General features: G+C 42.4%; 1 protein-coding gene and 1 pseudogene across 4 annotated transcripts in view; one reads left to right on the forward strand and one right to left on the reverse strand.

The window, feature by feature from the left end:
- DNAI1 (dynein axonemal intermediate chain 1) overlaps nt 1-21,901 on the reverse strand; it is a 69,600-nt gene that overhangs the window by 37,424 nt on the left and 10,275 nt on the right. For all 4 annotated transcript variants that reach the window (XR_011253899.1, XR_011253900.1, XM_069573957.1 and 1 more), the window contains exons 2-7: nt 9,064-9,096; nt 7,213-7,311; nt 6,970-7,050; nt 1,374-1,500; nt 1,015-1,124; nt 512-631 (exon numbers count right to left, since the gene is read on the reverse strand). Coding sequence is in view for 2 of the 4 variants with exons in the window: in XM_069573957.1 (XP_069430058.1) it covers nt 512-631; nt 1,015-1,124; nt 1,374-1,500; nt 6,970-7,050; nt 7,213-7,311; nt 9,064-9,096 (570 nt within the window). In the remaining 2 variants the exon portion in view is untranslated. The remainder of the gene's footprint in view (nt 1-511; nt 632-1,014; nt 1,125-1,373; nt 1,501-6,969; nt 7,051-7,212; nt 7,312-9,063; nt 9,097-21,901) is intronic.
- Nucleotides 8,058-8,215, forward strand: LOC138434530 (small ribosomal subunit protein eS27-like; annotated as a pseudogene).

Below are 21,901 nucleotides of genomic sequence, written 5' to 3' on the forward strand. Positions count from 1 at the left end.
AACCCACTCCAGCACTCTTGCCTGGAAAATCCCATGGACAGAGGAGCCTGGTAGGCTGCAGCCCATGGGGTCGCACAGAGTTAGACACGACTGAAGCGACTTAGCAGAAGTAGCAGCAGGTTCCTCCATATTTATGAGCCAGGGAAATACCAGCCAGTGTATCAAAGAGACAATCAGCTTCAGTCAAACTGGCTTCTAGTCTTATCTCCCCGGCACACTCTCATCTCCTCTACCTTCCCCAAACTCTGACCTCAGCTTTGAGGCCCAATTCAGGTTTCAGTCTCTTGATAGAGGAATCCAGCTTCCTTGTTACTCCCTCTGAACTCCTGCCTGGATGACTCATAGGGACATGAACACATGCTCCCAGCTCTCCTTGGAGAGCGAAACGGTTCCATCTGCCCTGTCACCTGCCAGGCTGAGGGCTGCAGGGGTTGGGGTCAGGCCTGCTTCTTCCCTACTATGGACAGTGTGGAGCTTCGAGGCAAAGGGGCTGGGTGGAGGGTTGCTTTACCCGGAGAGGGTTATTGAAGGTCTGTGAGGCCCTCTCACTGAAGTTGAACTTGTTGGTGAGCTTTCGCTCCTTGGGCTGCTTAGGAGTCATCAATTCTTCTTCAGTCACTTTCTCAGATGCCTGAGAGGAAAAGAAAAGGCCCATAGGACCAGGACTGAGCTGTGAGAAGAAGGTGGTGTGGGGTGGGGAGTGGGGAGAAGTTGTGTCTGGGGGTAGGATGGGAGTGTGAGGGAAGGATGATGCCAGAGGTCTTGGCACCTGTGGCCTCTTCACTTCTCACCTTCAGTCCCCACCCCTCGAGTGTCCTTAAAGCCTCCAGACAAAGCTGGAACCGTAAGGGGTGGGCAAGTGCATACTCAGTCGTGTCTGACTCTTTGTGATCCCATGGACTGAAGCCTGCCAGGCTCCTCTGTCCATGGGATTTTCCAGGCAAGAATACTGGAGTAGGTTGCCATTCCCTCCTCCAGGGAAGGGGTGGGATGGACAGCAATATTATACTGAACCTCGACTATAGGCACATCTGTTTGACTCCCAGCTTCAGCTTCCTTGGGCTCTTCTTCTTCTTCCAGGATTTCTGTTTCTGAAATCACCACCTTGGTGGACTCCTGAGAACCTTGGTGGGATATTGCTGTTGAGCCCAAAGTCCCACACACTCCCCTATCCCCTGGCAGAGCAAGGCCTTCTTGGTTTCTGTCTTTCAGACCTCACCTGCCCCAGGGTTCTCCCAGACCTCCCCAGGAGAGCCAGCTGTTAGAAAGGAAGAGGCTTTGCAGTGTTCTGGCTTAGCCACCTCCTCCCTACAGTGACCAGAGAAAGGGGACCGGGCTCTGGGCTGCAGCCTCAGGTTGACCCAGGGGCTTACCGGCTGCTAACTCATCACGGTAGTGCTGCCGCCGCCCTTCATCTGAGTCTTTGGGAATCAGGTTCCCGACCTGGGTGAAGTGAACTGCCAGCTGGTCCACAAAGCCAATGAGCTTGTATGTGCCTTCCTGGGAAGAAAGGGGCTGTATCAGACCAGGGGTCCCCAAAGGGCTGGCATCAAAATACAGTCTGCCTTCACTCGAAAGGCCTGAGATGGTCCATCTGCTAACAGAATTATCACTTACTAAATCCTCAGTTAACCTGAAGTTTTCACTGCATTCCAGTTTCAAGAAGAGAAAACAAATGAAGTTGTGGTTGTTTTTAAGTTCTTGTTAAGACTTTTTTTGCTTTCCTTTTAAAATTTTATTAAAGTATAGCTGTTGTATTGAGTTGGCCAAAAAGTTTGTTTGGATTTTTTCATAACACCTCACAGAAAAATCCCAATAAACTTTTGGCCAACCCAATACAATATTATGTAAGTTCCAGGTGTGCAATATAATGATTCACAATTTTAAAGGTTATATTCCAATTTTTGTTGTTGTCCAATAATAGTTATTGTAAAATATTGGCTATATTCCTGTGTTGTACAGTATATCCTTGTAGCTTATTTTATATTTAGTACCTAATAGTTTATACCTCTTACACCCCTGCTCCTATACTACCCTCTCACCTTCCCTCTCCCCACTAGAAACTACTAGGTTTGTTCTCTGTATCTGTGAGTTTGCTTCTTTTTGTTAATTCATTAGTTCATTGTGTTTTTTAGATTCCACATATAAGTGATATACAGTACTTGTCTTTATCTGAGTTATTTCATTTAGTATAATACCCTCCAAGTCCATCCATGTTGCTGCTAATGGCAAAATTTTATTTTTATGAGTAGTTTTCCATTATATATATATGCACCACATCTTTATCCATTCATCTGTTGATGACACATAGATTACTTACATATCTTGGTAATTATAAATAGTGCTGCTATGAACACTGGGGCGCATGTATCTTTCTGAAGTAATGTTTCTGTTTTTCTCAGATATATACCCAGAGTGGAACTGCTGGGTCACATAGTAGTTCTATTTCTAGTTTTTGTCAGAAACCTTTATGTTGTTTTCCATAGTGTCTGCATCAGTTTACATTCCCATCAACAGTGTATGCATCCTCACCAACATTTGTTATTTGTGGTCTTTTGATGATAGCCTTTCTGACAGGTGTGAGGTGATATCTCATTGTGGTTTAGATTTGCATTGCCCTGATGTTGAGTGATGGTGAGTATCCTTTCATGTGCATGCTGGCCATCCGCATGTCCTCTTTGGAAAGATGTCTAATCAGGTCTTCTGCCCATCAGGTTGTTTGTTGTTGTTGTTGTTTTTTATGTTGAGTTATATGAACTGTTTGTATATTTTGGAAGTTAACTCCTTATCAGTCATATCATTTGCAAGTATTTTCTCCCATTTAGTAGGTTGTCTTTTTGTTTTATCAACCGATATCTTTGCTCTGCAAAGGTAACCATTTAATTAGGTAACCGTTTAATTAGGTCCCATTTGTTTCTTTTTGCTTTTATTTCCTTTGCTTTAAGAAACAGATCCAAAACATGTTGCTACAGTTTATGTCAGGGTGCTCTGCCCATGCTTTCCTCTAGGAGTTTTATAGTTTCCAGTCTTACATTTAAGTATTTAATCCTTTTTACGTTTATTTTTGTATATGGTATTCGAGAATGGTCTAATTTCATTATTTTACATGTGCTGTCAAAGACATATTTTAAAATACATTCTTCCAACTCTGAGTAACTCTGAATTGACCTGTCACTGATTCCTTCATCCATGTCAAGAGATTCTATTTTGCCTCCCTTACCAGAACTCAGAGAGGTCACACATAGTCAACAAACACACCTGACCTGGCCTTTTCTCCACTCTATTTAGTGGATGCCAGGGCTGGATAGATCCTCAGAGACACCATGTCCCCCATCCCTTAAGAGGATCACAAAAATGTAGAAAAGATTGGGGCTTGCTTGGCACCTGTCAAGTCACATGGCAAACGAGAAACATGGCTACTATTAAAGCACAGGCAACCTTGTTCATTCATTCGTCAACAAATAATTTTTGAATAGACACAATGTGCCAAGTATTTTCTAGGTTCTAGAGATACAAAGCTTAGCAAAAGCAGATATGGTCCCTGCTTTTATAAAGCTTATAGTCTGGATCCTCTAGGCTACCTCCTTAGTGGTCAGCATCCTAGCCCTAAAGTTTGAGAGCAGGGGTTCATTCCTTTATGTATCTTATCTCACTGATTTTTGGCTGCGCTGGGTCTTCGTTCCTGCGTGGGGGCGTTCTCCAGTGGTGGTTCATGGGTTTCTCCTGTGGTGTGTGGATGTCTTCTTTTACTGTGGAGCACGGGCTGTGGGATCATGGGCTTTAGCAGTTGTGGCTCGTGGGCTCTAGAGCATGGGCTCAGTACTTATGTCACACAGGCTTAGTTGCTCTGAGGCACATGCGATCCTCCCGGAACTGAATTCGTGTCTCCTGCATTGGCAGGCAGATTCTTAACCACTGGACCTACAAGGGAAGTCCCCAGCCCTTTTCAAGTCATACAGAAAAGTGTTACCTTTGTATGGCACACTGAGATGAACTCACCACAGAGGAAACCAACCCATGGGCTGGTACCAGGCCCACCTATCCCTGGAGAACAGAAAGAATCACTATTTCTGCACACAGAATGGGACATTCTGCCTTTGAAAGTCACCATAAAGCTCTTCCTCTCTCAGTAACACAGATGGATGGGGAGATGGGACAGTGCAGTGCTCAAGAGCATGGTCTGTGGATATGGGCAGAATTGGATCCAAATCTTGATTTTGCTCCCTATTACCTGCATGATCTTAGGCTTAGCCACTCTAAGCCTTAATTTCTTCATCTGCAAAATGAGAATGAGTAGTTTGCAGGATAGTTAAGTATTGAAAATAATGAAAGCACTCTATCAGGCACTCAAAACAGAGTGTCTGACACATAATAAGTGCTCAGTAAAAATATTAGCTATTATTTTGACAATGGAGATGTCCATGGGAATAAATTATCCATATAGTTGTCATTTAAGATGTCACCTCATCCTGTCCCCAGTAGTGACTAGGACCTTCCTCTTCAATTTAGGGATGGAATTCAGATTCCATTGCTTCTGCAAGGAGGAGAGGCATGCTTAGATCTGAACACTCTGCCTCCCCTGGCCAGCACTTCAAGGGAAAGTAATAGCTTTGGAGACCTAAAGCTCTTAGATCTCAGGGAAGGACTTGGAGGCCACCTCTGTGGGAGGAATGCCAGGCAGGCCTGGGAGGCTGTTAGAAAGTTGGAGGAGGTGAGCCTGCTTGGGAGCCCACGGCTACCCAGCTGGCAGCTGACTCACAGGAATCTCTTCTAATAACTGGGCTTCCAAGAGGGCAAGAGAGGTACATTGACACCAACCCTCTGCCTGTAGCATGCCTCCCACTGAGTCCCAAAGAGATCCTCTTTCAGAGGTCAAAAGAACAGGAGCTCATAGAGCATGCTGCACTCCAGCATAAGCTCAGGGACGTGAGGCAGCTTCTCTCTGCCACCTACCCCCTGCCTCTTAACAGGCTGCCTGAGGGACACCATGAGCACAACTCATGAGTGGGACCTCTCAAGAAATACACCTGAATTTGTCCCACCTCTTTGTGGAGGGGGTGCCTACTCAATCTTGAATAAAAAGCAGCGTGTTCACAGAAAAATTCACAAAAGCTGGTATATGAACGTTCATAACAGCATTGTTCATAATAGCCAAGAAGCAGAAACAATCCAAAAGTCCATCAATTGATGGACATCCAATTGAGTAAATTAAATATGATATAGTCATACGATTGAATATTATTTGTCAATAAAAAGAAATAAAGCACTGGGACATATTACAGCATGAAGGAACCTTGAAAACAGTACGCTAAATGAAAGAAGTCAGTCGCAAAAGATGACATATTATTTGATTTCTCTTGTATGAAATGTCCAGAAGAGGCAAATCTCTAAAGCTGAAAAAGGGATTAGTGGTTGCCTAAGGCTGGAAGAAATGGGAAACTAGGGAGTGGCAACTAAGAGGTATGGGGTTTCTTTGGGGGAAAATGAAAATGTTCTAGAGTTGCTTGTGGTGATAGTTGCATAATCTGTAAATATACAAAAAGCCATTGAATTGTACACTTTTAAATGGGGTTATTCTATAGTATGTAAATATTATATCTCAATAAAACTGTTTTTAAAAAAGAGAAAGAAATTGCTCATAGTGTGCCATCAAGGAAAAGGACAGGAGAAGGAGGTTTAGTTTCCATTGTATATTCATTGCTCTTTCAAATCTTTTGAAGCAAAAAGCAACAACAACAAAAAAATCTTTTGAAGCTAGTACCATGGGTTTCTAGATTTCTTTTATATAGTCAAAACTCTGTATCTGTACGTGTGTATGTATACATACCATTTTTTTTTAAAGAAGCGGTGTAATGTTGCTTTGCTGCTGCTGCTGCTGCTAAGTCACTTACTTCAGTTGTGTCCAACTCTGTGCGACCCCATAGACGGCAGCCCACCAGGCTTCCCCATCCCTGGGATTCTCCAGGCAAGAACACTGGAGTGGGTTGCCATTTCCTTCTCCAATGCATGAAAGTGAAAAGTGAAAGAGAAGTCACTCAGTCGTGTCGGACTCTTCACAACTCCATGGACTGCAGCCTACCAGGCTCCTCCATCCATGGGATTTTCCAGGCCAGAGTACTGGAGTGGGGTGCCATTGCCTTCTCCTTTAGAGTCAATCAAACTAGTTCAAATTTTGCTTTGAATCCTGGCTATGTGACTTTTATAATTTATCTGTTTACTCTTGGTTTCCATAAAATGAAGTTAAAAATTGTTCCTATAGCAAAAAACCTGAGGATTAATGAGATATCCTATGTAAAAGTTCTAATATAGGGCCTGACACTGCCACACTGGCTTCTGGAGACCCAATGATTGATGTTAGTGACTAACACATTACATACATTGGAAAAGTACTTTTCCTACCAAATTATTCACTTCAGGATTCTTGAAAAGAGTGGCTCTGCAGGGCAATTAAGACAATGTAATTAGTGAGACTGAAGGAAGATTCATAAAGAAATTTCAAAAATCTCTAGAAAACTCCACATAAAATCTCAGTTTCAGCCAGCGAATTCACTTTAAAGGTGATCTCTGCAAGAACTGAGAGGCAGGACTTCCCTGGTGGTCCAGTGGTTAAGAACGTGCCTGCCAATGCAGGGGGACATGGGTTTGATCCCTTGACCAGGAAGATCCCACACGCTGTGGAGTAACTAAGCCAGTGAGCCACAACTACTGAGCACATGCGCCATAATTACTGAAGCCTTTGCCCTAGATCCCGTGCTCTGCAACAAGAGAAGCCACTGCAATGAGAAGCCCGCACACCGCAACTCGAGAGTAGTTCTCCCTTGCTGCAACTAGAGAAAGCCTGCAGGCAGCAACAAAGACCCGGCACAGCCAAAATTAACTTTTTAAAAAAGAGCTGAGGGGCTTTTGCAACATAGCAAGTCACCAAGCCAAGGAGCACCAGAGGCCTCTACCCTAGAGAGGATGACTTACTTTGAAGCTGTACCTGACAATGTTCTGGGGTGCATGTGGGTTGTTGGCCGTCAGAATCCGGGTGAACTCCTCCTTCAGCTCCTGAGGGAGAGAAACACCAAGAGGGTCAAATGTAGAGGCCCTCACCCCCTCTGAAGGTACCCTGGGATGTAAGCAGACATCTGGCAACCTAGGTTCTGCGCAGAGTCCATCTCCAAGGCTGGAGGTGGTGGAAGGGGTGGGAGTAAGATGCTGCTCACTTACCGCATCAGTCAAGTCCAGTTGGTCAGGGGGTTTAACTGTGGCTTTGGACTGCACCCATTCATCTGTCCCTTCCCCTACTTCAGTCCCTGAGTCTTCATCCTGGACAAAAACCTCCCATGAGAAACAAGAGCCTTATCTGCTTAGACAAGCAAGCAGCACTGTAGGAAGCCCTTTCATTCACCATCCTCCCAGAAGCCAAGCTCTGCCCCAAGACACAGAACATAAAGCATACAAGACAGCACTCATGCAAGGATCCAGAGGAATTGCTTAGACCGGAGTTCGCATTGCTTGGAAGATCATGGCCACCTCAGGCCTGAGGGTCTGGGCTTAGCTGGAATACTGTGCTGGGTCCTTGGCCCCAGGAGCGAGACCAGAACCGGCTCCTTCTTACCGCTTCCCATGCAGCCTGGAAGCTAATAGCCGGGACGAGCTGTGAAAAGGCCCCCAGCCATTCTTTAAGCTACTTCAACTCTCATTCACATTTTACCTTCTAGTTTGCCACCTTAAGGTTATTGTTACAGAAATACTCCCAGTACTTTGTAACTTGAAGCCTCATAGTCCTTATCAAAGCCTTGAAGCAGAAAAAATCAATAACTAGAAGTTTTCCCCTTCCCTGATAGATAGTTTAATACCTTGCCACAGTGGCCCATGACATATTAAAAAATATTCACCCTCACTAGCAATCAAAGACATGCAAAACAAAACAATGCAATTTTTTTCATTATTAAATTGGTGAAGGGCAGTGACTGCTTCCCCACGAGAACACACAGAGGATCTCCTTCATCCCTGTCCAGAAGAGGAGACACAAGAAGAAGCGCCTGGTGTAGAGCCCCAATTCCTACTTCATGGATGTGAAATGCCCAGGAATCTATAAAATCACCTCTGTCTTTAGCCAACACGCACAAACAATAGTTTCGTGTGTTGCTCTACTGTCTTCAGCCAGCCTACAGGAGGAACTGCAAAGCTTACAGAAGGATGTGCCTTCAGACAAAGACAGCACTAAAAGCACCCTAAATCCAGACGGATGGGAAACCATCCTAACCAGTACATTCTGAACACAAAAAACAAGCAAGCAAGCAAACAAAACAAAATGAAACCAAAAAAACTGTCTAAAACTAAAACCAAAGAAAGCCAAACAGACAAAACCAATATCTAATGTTGGCGAGGCTGTGGGAAAATGGGCACTTGTAAATTAGTACAACCTTTCTAAAAAGCAATTTGGAAATATTTTTCAAAAGCCTAATAAGTATTGAGTTGGCCAAAATGTTTGTTTGGGCTTTTCCATAAGATGTTAAGGAAAAACTTGAACTATCTTTTTGGCCAACATATTATTTGTACTCTTTGACTCAAATTTCTATGTTATAGGAATTTATATTAAGAAAAAAATAAGGATAGGCCTAAAGATTTAAATGCATGAATGTTTGTTGGAGGGTTGTTCATAATAGTGAAAAAGAGGAAATATTTAAATGTCCAACAATGGGGCATGGTTGAACAAAATTATGGAATGGCCTTAATGAACATAAGGTAAAATAGTGTGCATTAATTTAAAGTGATTCTATGAAAGTATATTTATTGACAATGGAAAGTACTCTAAATAGTATGTAAAAAGCAGGTTGTAAAAGAACATACAGTTTGACTCCAGTTACAAATAAATACATGTAATTTTTATATGTGCATAGAAATATCTGGAAGATATAGCATTACATGTTAACTAAGAGGTTTCCCGGAGTGATAGGTTTAAGGATGATTTTAACGTTCTTTTTGCTTTTATTTAAAAAGTTATAACTAATATTTCAACAGAAGAAATGCTATTAGCTTTTTGCTGAGAAGCTGCGTGGTCTCAGCACTTACTCTCTTTCTGGCTCCTCTGCCCATGGCGATGCTCTGAAAAAAGAACAGAAACAGAAGATAAGTCATAAGTGACTCTCCATAGGAATATCAGAAAGAGAATTACAGGGGGGCTTCTGCCCAAGGACCTCAAAGACAAGCGACACTGAGCTTCCTCAAATCTCACAGACAGTCTTCTCATTGACAACAGGTGCCCAGCCAAGGAGGCCCTATATCTGAGGCAACCTGATTCCAGCATCAGTGAGACTGATCCCTGAAGAGCACCTGGGTAACTTACTGCCTGGCATTTCTTACCTGCAGTTAGCTCAACAAACATTTTTTAAAAGCATATACTAAGTGCTCATCTCTGTGCCAGGCATTAAGGGGATTCTGAGGGCAGAATACATTTATAAACAGTTGTTTATGATGAAGGTTTGGGTACTCTGCTTCGTACACTGCTGTCTCAGAATATAGCAGGTGTTCAAAACACGTATTGAATATATGAATGAATGCCATCAAACCCCTTAGTAATCATGACCCTGGGAAAATGTTTCTCCTCTTGAAGCCTATTTTCTCATCTACCGTAAGATGCATAAGATTGGATATGATGACCTTCCAGTTCTAGCATGCTAAAATTTTATGTTCCCAAGAGTAGCATGCTTCTTAAAAAAATTATCTATTTATTTATTTTTTTATTTTTGGCTATGCTGGGTCTTCGTTGCTGCATGTGGGCTTTTTCTAGTTGGAGAGCATGTGATTTGGTGCACACAGGCTTCAGTAGTTGTGGCACACAGGCTCAGTAATTGGGGCACACGGGTTTAGTTGCCGTGTGGCATGTGGGATCTTCCCAGACCAGGAATTGAATTCGTGTCCTCTGCACTGGCAGGCGGATTCTTAACCACTGGACCACCAGGGAAGCCCCAAGAGTGGCATGCTGGATTCAACTAGATAAACATTTGTTGAGCACCTACTCATTTGTCAAGGACTAACCTAGGCAGTGAGACAAAGATGAAGAGAGATGAGGTCCCTATCCCTGTTTCTCAGGTCCATGGAGGACAGAAGCATGTGATCAGTGCTCATTATTTACTCACTCATTCACTCAGCATGTTCTCTTGAAAGTCTGCTCTGTGCCAGCAGTAGAGACACATGCCCAGGGTGCTCGTGCATGGAAACACCTACCCAGCCTGGGTGCACAAGAAAGCCTCACTGAGGTGGCTATATCTCAGCTCAATATCAAAAGACAAGTATGGGTTATCCAAGTGGAGAAAATGTTTTTCAGAAAGGCTGTCCAGAAGAGGAAAATGGCATGTGAAATGGCAAGAGCAGAACAATAACAGAAACTATAAAATGCTCCAACAAAGAAATAAAACAAAACCCTGCAGTATAGACACTGAACAAATAGTTGTTTCAGGTGATGGAGCAAGAAAGGAGATCGGTGGAGACTGGAGATGTGTGTGTTGGGGAGTGTTAAGCTTGGAAGAAGCAGGTCTAGGCCTTGAAGGAGGGGGCAAGGCAGTCAAGAAACCAAAGGGCACATGTTGGTGAAGGCAGAGACCTTGGCTCCCAGCTCTCGCTGACCACCTGAGTGATCTTACAGCAGGTCTCTGGGTCCTAGTTTCCCAAATGCAAAGTGAGGGGGTTAGACGGGAAGGACTCTCGCAACTCTTCCATGGCAGGGGCTGTGGAGAGGCTTTGATGGTGGATGGGGAGGGGATTCCAGAGGGTGAGAAGTGCATGTCCTGGCTTAGGCAGGGATTGTTGCTAGGAGGGCAGCAGCAGGATTCAGATTTCTGCCAGGTCGTCTAGGTTTCCAGGGATGGGAACCCTCCTCTGAGGCTAAGCCACATGAGCCAGAAAGCGGCTTTCCTTTGAAGATCCTCTGATCCCTAAGGTAATGAGATGGAAGCGCCACAATGTCCAACAGTTTTCTGGCCCACAACAGAGCACTGGAGAGCCAACCCCACCCCAGGCTGCCAGCCCTAAATAGGAAACGAGATCCAGTTACCATTGCCCCCCGTAAATATGTCTGTAAAACATTTATCTGGCAATAAAAGAACTGACAAGGCAATTTGAGTGTAATTGTTTTTGGCAGTTGGAAATATTTCAATTAACACACTGTAAAAGCCACACTATAATAAATGCAATACAGGCCAATGAAATCAGCTACAACCCTGACTTCCCAACCATGACAAAGGAGATTGAATGTCAGGCCGCCACCTTGGGCAGTTGGTCTTCCAGAAGGAGAAGTCTGAGACAGACAAGCCTGAATTCCTGAAAGGTTTTTGAGGGTTCCTCCCAGAAGCTGTCAAACCACAGAAGAAGACAGCCCAAAGTCCCTCGTTTGGCCCTCGGAACTCTATCACGCAACCGCGTGTCTCTGGCCCAGCCTGCTCTCCCACCACTCTGAGATGCACGCCAGCAAGGTACTCACATTCCCTGAGCTTGGCCTCTGCTTTCCCGCTTCTGCACCTTTGCTTTCACCATTCCTTCTGCCAAGAACGCCACCTTCTCCTTCTCCCTCCCTGTTCCCGCTCTGTGCACGCATGCTAAGTTGTGACCGACTCTGCGACCCCATGGACTGTAGCCTGCTAGGCTCCTTTGTCCACAGGATTTCCCAGGCAAGAATACTGGAATGGGTTGCCATTTCCTTCTTCAGGGGATCTTCCGGACCCAGGAATCAAACCTGCGTCCGTTACATCTCCGGCATCGACAGGCGGGTTCTTTACCACTTGCACCACCCAGAAAGCCCTATCTCGGCTCCCACTATCTTGGCCTAACAAAACCCTACCCAGCTAGCCCCTGCCAGTTCCATCATCTAATCTGGACCTTTCTCCTACCTCCCTCTATTCTTTCTGTCTGCACTCTGGGCAAGGATCTGCCCTGCCTCACATCACCACCATTAGCGTTGGCTGTGGAGAAATGAAGGACGAAATGTAACTTCAAATAGATACTCTGTTGTCTCCAGGTTTTGTTCTGCAAAAGGGGACAGAATTATGAAAAGAAGCATAATAGTGCAGTGCACACCAGAGGCAGCTAGGAGATTCCAGCAAGGGAGATCCCCCATTCTAAAACACTGCCCAAAGAAGACCCTCTACTCTTGGATGCGGCATTTCAGTCATTCTGTGCAGTCAAGGGAGGAGCCCATGAGGGAGTGGTGCCCCCGCAGGCCACCAGGGCGATCAGAGTAACCCTGATGATCAATGGGATAACAGATGTCCCAGCGAATTCCTTCATAGTAAAGCACTTTCCTATTTTCACTGTTAAGAGATATTAGTGTGAGCATCCTGAGGGCAGTAACTGGTAATGACTCCACTGCCTAGTTCTCAGTTCTCTTGCAGGACCTGACATTGCTGAGGGCTCCCTCGCTCCATCTAGAAACTTCTCCACCCCCAATAGTTCTTTCTCAATATCCTTGACCCCTCCGGGAATGGCTGCTTGACCCCCTAGTCTTCTGTTTCTACACATTCTCCTGGGTGCTCTTATGCCCACCCACGGATTCATCTTCTTCTTTGTCTTGAAGCTCAAATGACAAAGCTTAGATTTTCAAATTTGTGACAGAGTACTCATAGTCATTATCTTAAAAATCAACCTCATTGTGTTCTTTTTATACCCCAACCATCATCTTTTTTTTCCACTCCAAACTTCCATCTCCTCTGGTATTTCCTATCTCACTCAAGTGTACGACCATTCAAGCACCCAGGTTGGAAACTGGGAGCCATCAGTTACCTGTCTTTCCCTCATCCTTTTACTGGCATCTTATTTCTAAGTCTAACAATTCTATCACTTTAATATCTTTTATAATTATCCTCTCCATTCATATCCCCCTTTAATTCAAATCCTTACTCCCTCTAGCCAAACTGCATTTGATTACCCTAACTCCACTTTCTCTCCACTCTCAGAATTATATCTATCACCATTTTCAGCTATTGAGCACTGACCCTGAGCCAACCATTTACTAAGCAATTTATGTACATGATCTCGTTTAATCTTCATAACCATCCTATGGGGAAGGATTATAACATCATTAAAATCTGTAAAACAGGAGTTTTACAGATGAGGACCCTGAGGCATAGCAAGATGAAGCAACTGACCCAGAGCTGAACATGAACATGTTCCCAAACTCTTAATCACTATAAGTAATCTTCTTAAAATGTAAATTTGATCACTCTTCTACTTTAAAGCCTCTAAGGGCTCCCCGTCATCCACGAGTGGAATCCCCAAATCCCTAACATGGCATCCATCACATCTCCAACTCTTTTCCTGCCACAGCCACGGAAGCATGCTTTGAAAAAGAAAATTCAGTGTAACAGATGATTATTATTGCCACCTACTGGGCACTTGGGGCTTCCCAGGTGGCGCTAGTGGTAACTTGCCTGCCAGTGCAGGAGATCTGACACGGGTTCTTCTCCTGGGTAGGGAAGATCTCCTGGAGGAGGGCATGGCAATCCACTCCAGTATTCTTGCCTGGAGAATTCCATGGACAGAGGAGCATGGCAGGCTACAGTCCATGGTATTGCAAAGAGTCAGACATGACTGAAGCCACTTAGCATACACTGGGCATTTATCTGCACTTAGACTTGTTTTGGGGCTTCTCAGGTGGCACTAGTGGTAAAGAACCCCCCTGCCAATGCAGGAGACATAAGAGGCATTCTAGCTCTGGGTCAGGAAGATCCCCTGGAGGAGGGCATGGCAACCTACTCCAGTATTCTTGCCTGGAGAATCCTATGGACAGAGGAGCATAGGGTCACAAAGAATTGCATATGACTGAAGCAAGTTAGCATGCATGCAGACTTGTTTTGATACACGACATACTGCACAGTGTAAGCAATCCAGCTGTCCCTGAATATATTTCAGGGGTAAGTCAGGAGATCAAAACTTCTTAAACTGCTCCCTATTATGAAGATATTATTTTAAAAACAAGTATGTGATCAGATATACCCATGGGGCCCAAATATGGCCTTTGAAGTCAACCATACCTGGTTCGAGTCCCTTCTCTGCCATCTGCTAGGCAAGTTACTTGTCTTCTCAGTATCCTTATCTCTTAAATGGGCATCATACCAATGCCCTCTGAAGGCAACCATAGCCCATAGTTATAAGGATTCAATGAGTCAATGTACATAAAATGTAAATTGCAGTGCCTGGCCAGAGTCTGTGCCCAATAAAGGACTGTTGGTAGTATTATTATTCCCACTTATACATCCTGCTCTGCCTAGCCATGCAGGATCTGTCTGTTCCTTTGCTTACTAGGAAGCACTTGCCCCAGGGATGACTACAAGTCTTCAGCAGCTCACATGCCCACCCAAGAGTTCCTTGGTGAAATGTGTTCTTTTCTGGAAAGAGCAGCTGTCTGAAGCATGCAAACCCACAGACACTGCATCCTCCTTCCTGGGGCCCCAGGAGATTTTGTTCACCATTTCAGTTGTCTTGGTCCTTATTTTAAAACTCCCTAACAGGTTTCCATTAAGCTAAATTGAAACTAAATACCTCACCAGCTTGCAGTTTCCGTTTCTAAAAGGGTAAAAGCTCTTAGTCCCAAAGGAACAGTAATTTACCAACAAATCTTTCTCCAGCTTCACTGACTGCATTTCAAATCCCTGAGCCTAGCGCAGTGTCTAAAGTACCCAGAAGGTGCTCAATAAGTATGGTTAAAGGTGATTTCAAAATTTTGAAACACTAGGTGAGAGTTCCTTGGATAGCAAGGAGATCAAATCAGTCAGTCCTAAAAGAAATCAACCCTGAATTATTCATTGGAAATCCTGATGCTGAAGCTCCAATACTTTGACCACCTGATGCAGAAAGCCGACCCACTGGAAAAAGAACCTGATGCTGGGAAAGATGGAGGGCAGGAGGAGAAGGAGGCAACAGAGGATGAGATGGTTGGATGGCATCACCGACTCAATGGGCAAGTTTGAGCAAACTCCAGGAGTTGGTGAAGGACAGGGAACCCTGGTGTGCTTCCACTAGGGTCACAAAGAATACGACATGACTTAGCGACTAAACAACAACAAAGATAAAGGCTAACAGGTACTATCATACACTATTGTGGGCATGCCAACTCATGCAGGGTTAATTGGCAATACCTGCCAAAATTTCAAATGCATATACCTCTCAACTCAGCAACTCTGCTTTTTTGAATTTTTCCTATATAAATATGATAGTATTTATATATATACTGTGTATATATATGCATACTATATGCATATGTATACTTATGCATAATACATATGCATAAGATGTATGTACAAAATTGCTCACTGCAGCCTTTTGGTAATATTTCAAAAATGGGGGAAAAAAACTAAATATTCATCCATAGGGGCCTAGTGAAATACATTAAGGTATAGCCATTCAATGGGATATTATGTATATTTTTAAAAGAATGAGGTAACTTTTATGTATTGTTATGCAAAGCCTCCAAGCTTTTTTTATTGTTAAACAAGCAAGTTACATATACAGATAACCCATCATCTTACTTTAAGAATGTGTGCACACACAAAATTTCTGGAAGAATAATGTAGATTCCATTGAGAGTGGTTTGGTCCAGGGAATGTGACTGGGGAGTTGTAAGGAAGGGAAAAAATGTGGTTTACCTTATACTCATTCTCATGGTTTTAATATTTTAAATGTAAATGTGCATTATTTTATAATTTAAAATGCTAATTAAGAATTTTTAAAGTTAATACAGTTAAAGACGGTAGGTTTTTTTTTTTTTTTCCAATTAATGCAGTGTTAACATAATGCTCAGAATGCAGAAAAAGGAACATGAGACCAAAGTCACACTTCCCTGGAAGACCAAGAGGGAAGAAGCCAAAGCTACGGGCCTCTTCCCAAATTAGGCTAGAGACAGCAAGGCAGGGTAGGGTTTAAAACCTGAAGCTCTAGTGTAAGCCTGGCTGGATTCCTAATTCTGTCACCAACTACATGTGCGACCTTGAGCAAGGTATTTATGTCCTAATCCTCATTCTCTCACTTATAAGGCAGAGAAAAATATTAGTACTTTCCTTAGATTTGCTGTGAGGATAAAATACAATACATGATGAGAACCTTACTCAGAGCCCAGCACTCAGTAAGCACTCAAGTACCAGAGGCAGTGTTATTACTTTATTATTCTACCATGCTCTGCTGTGCATGCCGATTGACTCTCATTCTGAGGGCATTTATTGAATAGTTGGAAAGTGTGTTGTCCAGGTCCCATGAAATCCTTGTCAGAAAGGAAGCTATAAATCTCAGGGTGTACAGCAGAGGGATGAAACTAAAAAAACTTTCCGTTTATACAGCATCTTTCAGTTTACTGAACACTTTGGAGTGCATCATCTCATTTGGCCCTTATTCTCATCTTTTGTGGGTGGATGTTGAATCTTGTCAAGAAAATTAGAGATACCAAGGGAACATTTCATGCAAAGATGGGCACAATTAATGGCAGAAATGGTATGCACCTAACAGAAGCAGAAGATATTAAGAGGTGGCAAGAATATACCGAAGAACTGTACAGAAAAGGTCTTCATGACCCAGATAATCACAATGGTGTGATCACTCACCTAGAGCCAGACATCCCGGAATGTGAAGTCAAGTGGGCCTTAGGAAGCATCACTATGAACAAAGCTAGTGGAGGTGATGGAATTCCAGCTGAGCTATTTCAAATCTTGAAAGATGATGCTGTGAAAGTGCTGCACTCAATATGTCAGCAAATTTGAAAAACTCAGCAGTAGCCACAGGACTGGAAAAGGTCAGTGTTCATTCCAATCCCAAAGAAAGGCAATGCCAAAGAATGCTCAAACTACCCCACAATTGCACTCATCTCACATGCTAGTAAAGTAATGCTCAAAATTCTCCAAGCCAGGCTTCAACAATACGTGAACCGTGAACTTCCAGATGTTCAAACTGGTTTTAGAAAAGGCAGAGGAACCAGAGATCAAATTGCCAACATCCGCTGGATCATCCAAAAAGCAAGAGAGTTCCAGAAAAACATCTACTTTTGCTTTATTGACTATGCCGAAGCCTTTGACTGTGTGGATCACAATAAACTGTGGAAAATTCTTCAAGAAATGGGAATATCAGACCACCTGACCTGCCTCCTGAGAAACCTGTATGCTGGTTAGGAAGCAACAATTAGAACTGGACGTGGAACAACAGACTGGTTCCAAATAGGAAAAGGAGTACATCAAGGCTGTATATTGTCACCCTGCTTATTTAACTTATATCCAGAGTACATCATGAGAAACGCTGGGCTGGAAGAAGCACAAGCTGGAATCAAGATTGCTGGGAGAAATCTCAATAACCTCAGATATGCAGATGACACCACCTTTAGGGCAGAAAGTGAAGAGGAGCCAAAGAGCCTCTTGATGAAAGTGAAAGAGGAGAGTGAAAAAGTTGGCTTAAAGCTCAACATTCAGAAAACGAAGATCATGGCATCTGGTCCCATCACTTCATGGGAAATAGATGGGGAAACAGTGAAAACAGTGGCTGACTTTAGTTTGGGGGCTCCACAATCACTGCAGATGGTGACTACAGCCATGAAATTAAAAGACACCTACTCCTTAGAAGGAAAGTTATGACCAACCTAGACAGCATATTAAAAAGCAGAGACATTACTTTGTCAACAAAGGTCCATCTAGTCAAGGCTCTGGTTTTTCGAGTAGTCATGTATGGATGTGAGAGTTAGACTATAAAGAAAGCTGAGCACCAAAGAAGAGATGCTTTTGAACTGTGGTGTTGGAGAAGACTCTTGAGTCCCTTGGACTGCAAGAAGATCTAACCAGTCCATCCTAAAGGAAATCAGTCCTGAATGTTCATTGGAAGGACTGATGTTGAAGCTGAAACTCCAATACTTTGGCCACCTCATGCGAAGAGCTGACTCATTTGAAAAGACCCTGATGCTGGGAAAGATTGAAGGCAGGAGGAGAAGGGGACAATAGAGGATGAGATGGTTGGATGGCATCACCAACTCAATGGCCATGAGTTTGAGTGAACTCCAGGGCTTGGTGATGGACAGGGAGGCCTCGTGTGCTGCAGTCCATGGGGTTGCAGAGAGTTGGACACGACTGACTGACAAAGAGAAGAGTTGAATCTTGTCAACTTCTTTTCTGAATCTATTATGATGTTGTCATATGGTTTCCCTCCCCTTTTTTCTGTTAATGTGAAGAAATATATTGACTGGGTTTTTAATGTTGAGCTAACTTTGTCTTATTGAAATAAACCTCACTTGGTCTATTATTTTTTTAACATATTGCTGGAACAGATTTGCTAATATTTTGTCAGATTTTTTTGCATTTGTATTCATGAAGGATGTTGGCCTATCCTCTTTTCTTATAATAGTTTTGATTTCTATATCAGAATTATACTCACATCAAATCAGTTGGAACTTATACCCTTCTCTGTTTCCTCTAAGACTTTGTATAAGATTGGTGTTATATTTATTCCTGACATATCTATTCATCAGTGAACCCATTTGGCCTAGAGTTTCTTTGTGGGAACATTTTAAATCATGAATTCAATTTCTTTAAGTAGATATGGCCTTCATATTTTCCATTTCTTTTTGTGTTAAGGCAAACTGTTTTTTTCAATAAATTTGTCCATTCCATTTACACTGTTGAATTTATTGCCATAAAGTTGTTGATAATATCCATTTATTCCCCTTTTTAATGTCTGTACAATCTGTAGTGATATCACATTTTTCATTCCTGTTATTGGCTATTGTGTTTTCTTTTTTTCTTGATGAGCCAAGCTTGCTAAGTTTTATCAATTTTATCAACCTTTTCAATGAACCAACTTCTGACTTTGTTAATTTTCTCTATTGTTCTTCTCAGTGTTTCTATGAAACAATAAGATAAATGAATAAATTAGTAAAAGAAAGGGAATCAATGAAATAGATTTTGCTTCTGTTATTCTGGATTTAATTTGCTCATCTTTTTCTATTTTCTTAAGGTAGAAACTTAGAACATTGATTTTAAATCTTTTTTCTTTTCTGAAATAGGTATTTAAAACTACACATTTTTATTAAGTCCAACTTCAGCATGACCCCACAGTTTGTGATGTTTTATTTTCATCGTTGTTATTTAGTCGCTATGTCGTGTCCAACTCTTTTGCACTAGTGCCACCTGAGAAGCCCCAAAACAAGTCTAAGTGCAGATAAATGCCCAGTGTGTGCTAAGTGGCTTCAGTCATGTCTGACTCTTTGCAATACCATGGACTGTAGCCTGCCATGCTCCTCTGTCCATGGGATTTCCCAGGCAAGAATACTGGAGTGGGTTGTCATTTCCTTCTCCAGGGGATCTTCCCAACCCAGGGATCGAACCTGCATCTACTGCATTGGCAGGCGGATTCTTTACCAGTGAGCCATCTGGGAAGCCCATCCAATTAAAAGCATTTTTTAATTTCCTTTCTTTTTTTTTTTTTTTACATTTAGAAGTGCATTTGTCAATTCCTAAATATGGGGATTTGCTATTTATGATTAATTTCATTTTGGTCAAACTATTCCTAGTATCCTGAGATTCTTTCTGTCATGGATTGATATTGATTTTGAATTGAATGAAAACCTGTAAGGTATTAATATTTTGAAATGTACAGAGACTCACTGTACGTCCCAGTGTATGGTCTATTTTTTTTAACATTCTGCCGTTCTTGGGTTCTATAAATGTTAATTAAGTCAAGTTGGTTAACAGATCTACACATTTCAAATGAGCGAAAAGTGTTAAAATCTCCAGCTATCATTGTATCCTTTTATATTTCTCCGTTCAGCTCTGGTCAGTTTTTGGTTGATGTAATTGGAAGTGCTATTAGTAGGTACATACACATTTGAGATTTCATATCACCTCTTGAATTGATCTTTTATCATTATGAAATGTCCATATTTTTCTTTGGAAATACTCTTTGTCTTGAAGCCTACTTAGCTCTGATAATACTATAGTCATACAGCTTTCTTATGCTTGCTACTTGCATGGTATGTTTCACCACACTTTTATTTTTCAAACTTTCTATGTCTTTACACTTAAACTATACTTCCTACAAGCAGCATAAAGTTGGGTCTTGCTTATTTCCCCCCCTAGCTTGATAATCTCTGCCTTTCAACTGAAAGTATTGGTGTGGTTGTCTTTACCATACTCCCCTTTGTTTTCTATTTTTCATCTACTTTTTCCTCTGTTCATCTTCTCCCTTCTTTTATGTTAGTTGAGGCTTTTAGTATTTCATTTTATTTTCTCTGTTGGATTTTTAGCTGTGCCCTTTTGTATTACTTTCTAGTGGTTCCTCTAAGGTTTATGGTATATACCTTAAACCAATCATAGTCTATTAAGAATAAATAACACACCACTTCATATTTAACAAACTAATAACCTTCAGTTCAGTTCAGTTCAGTCGCTCAGTCATGTCCGACTCTTTGCAACCTCATGAATCGCAGCATGCCAGGCCTCCCTGTCCATCACCAACTCCCGGAGTTCACTCAGACTCACGTCCATCGAGTCAGTGATGCCATCCAACCATCTCATCCTCTGTCGTCTCCTTCTCCTCCTGCCCCCAATCCCTCCCAGCATCAGAGTCTTTTCCAATGAGTCAACTCTTCTCATGAGGCGGCCAAAGTACTGGAGTTTCAGCTTTAGCATCTTTCCTTCCAAAGAAATCCCAGGGTTGATCTTCTTCATAATGGACTGGTTGGATCTCCTTGCAGTCCAAGGGACTCTCAAGAGTCTTCTCCAACACCACACTTCAAAAGCATCAATTCTTCAGCGCTCAGCTTTCTTCACAGTCCAACTCTCACATCCATACACGACTACTGAAAAAACCAGAGCCTTGACTAGACGGACCGTAGTCGGCAAAGTAATATCTCTGCTTTTGAATATGCTATCTAGGTTGGTCATAACTTTTCTTCCAAGGAGGAAGCATCTTTTAATTTCATGGCTGCAGTCACCATCTGCAGTGATTTTGGAGCCCAAAAACATAAAGTCTGACACTGTTTCCACTGTTTCCCCATCTATTTCCCATGAAGTGATGGGACCGGATGCCATGATCTTCACTTTCTGAATGTTGAGCTCTAAGCCAACTTTTTCACTCTCCACTTTCACTTTCAATAAGAGGCATTTTAGTTTCTCTTCACTTTCTGTCCTAAGGGTGGTGTCATCTGCATATCTGAGGTTATTGATATTTCTCCCAGCAATATTGATTCCAGCTTGTGTTTCTTCCAAGTCCATCACACCTTAATTCTATTTACCACCACAACTTCATCTTTGAGGTTGTTGCCACATATTTTATTTCTATATACATTATAAGCTTTAGCTTACAGTGGTGTTATTTTTGTTTCAAACAGTCATATGCCTCTTTAGAAAATTAATAGAAGCCAAATATCTAGTATTTTATCTTTCTGCCCATTACTATTACTAGTACTTTTGGGGCCTTCCCACAGACAGCGCTTCCATCAGGTGTCATTTTCCCTCTGCTTAAAGAACTTCTTTCCATACTTCTTTTTTTTTCTTTAAGATTAATTTGGTTATGTCAGGTCTTAGTTGTTTCCAGGCAGAGGTGGGAGAAGAGGGGATTCTTCCCCAACCAGAGATCAGACCCATATCCCTTCCACTGCAAGGCAAATTCTTAACCTCTGGACCACCAGGGAAGTCCTGCTTTCTGTACTTCTTGTAGTGAAGGTCTGCTGATGGCAAATTTTGTCAGTTTTAGTTTATCTGAAAATGTATTTATAGAAAAGTCTTCCTTTGAGGGATATTTTTGTTGGACACAGAATTCTGGCTTGATGGTAATTTTCCTTCAGTACATTAACTATGACATTCCATTGTCTTCTGACTGCTTTTGTTTACAGTGGGAAGTCAGTCATGACCCTATTATTCCATTCTGTGTATTGTGTCATTTTTCTCTGGTTACT

Source organism: Ovis canadensis, chromosome 2 (genome assembly GCF_042477335.2).
Source record: "Ovis canadensis isolate MfBH-ARS-UI-01 breed Bighorn chromosome 2, ARS-UI_OviCan_v2, whole genome shotgun sequence".
Taxonomy (NCBI): Eukaryota; Metazoa; Chordata; class Mammalia; order Artiodactyla; family Bovidae; genus Ovis; species Ovis canadensis.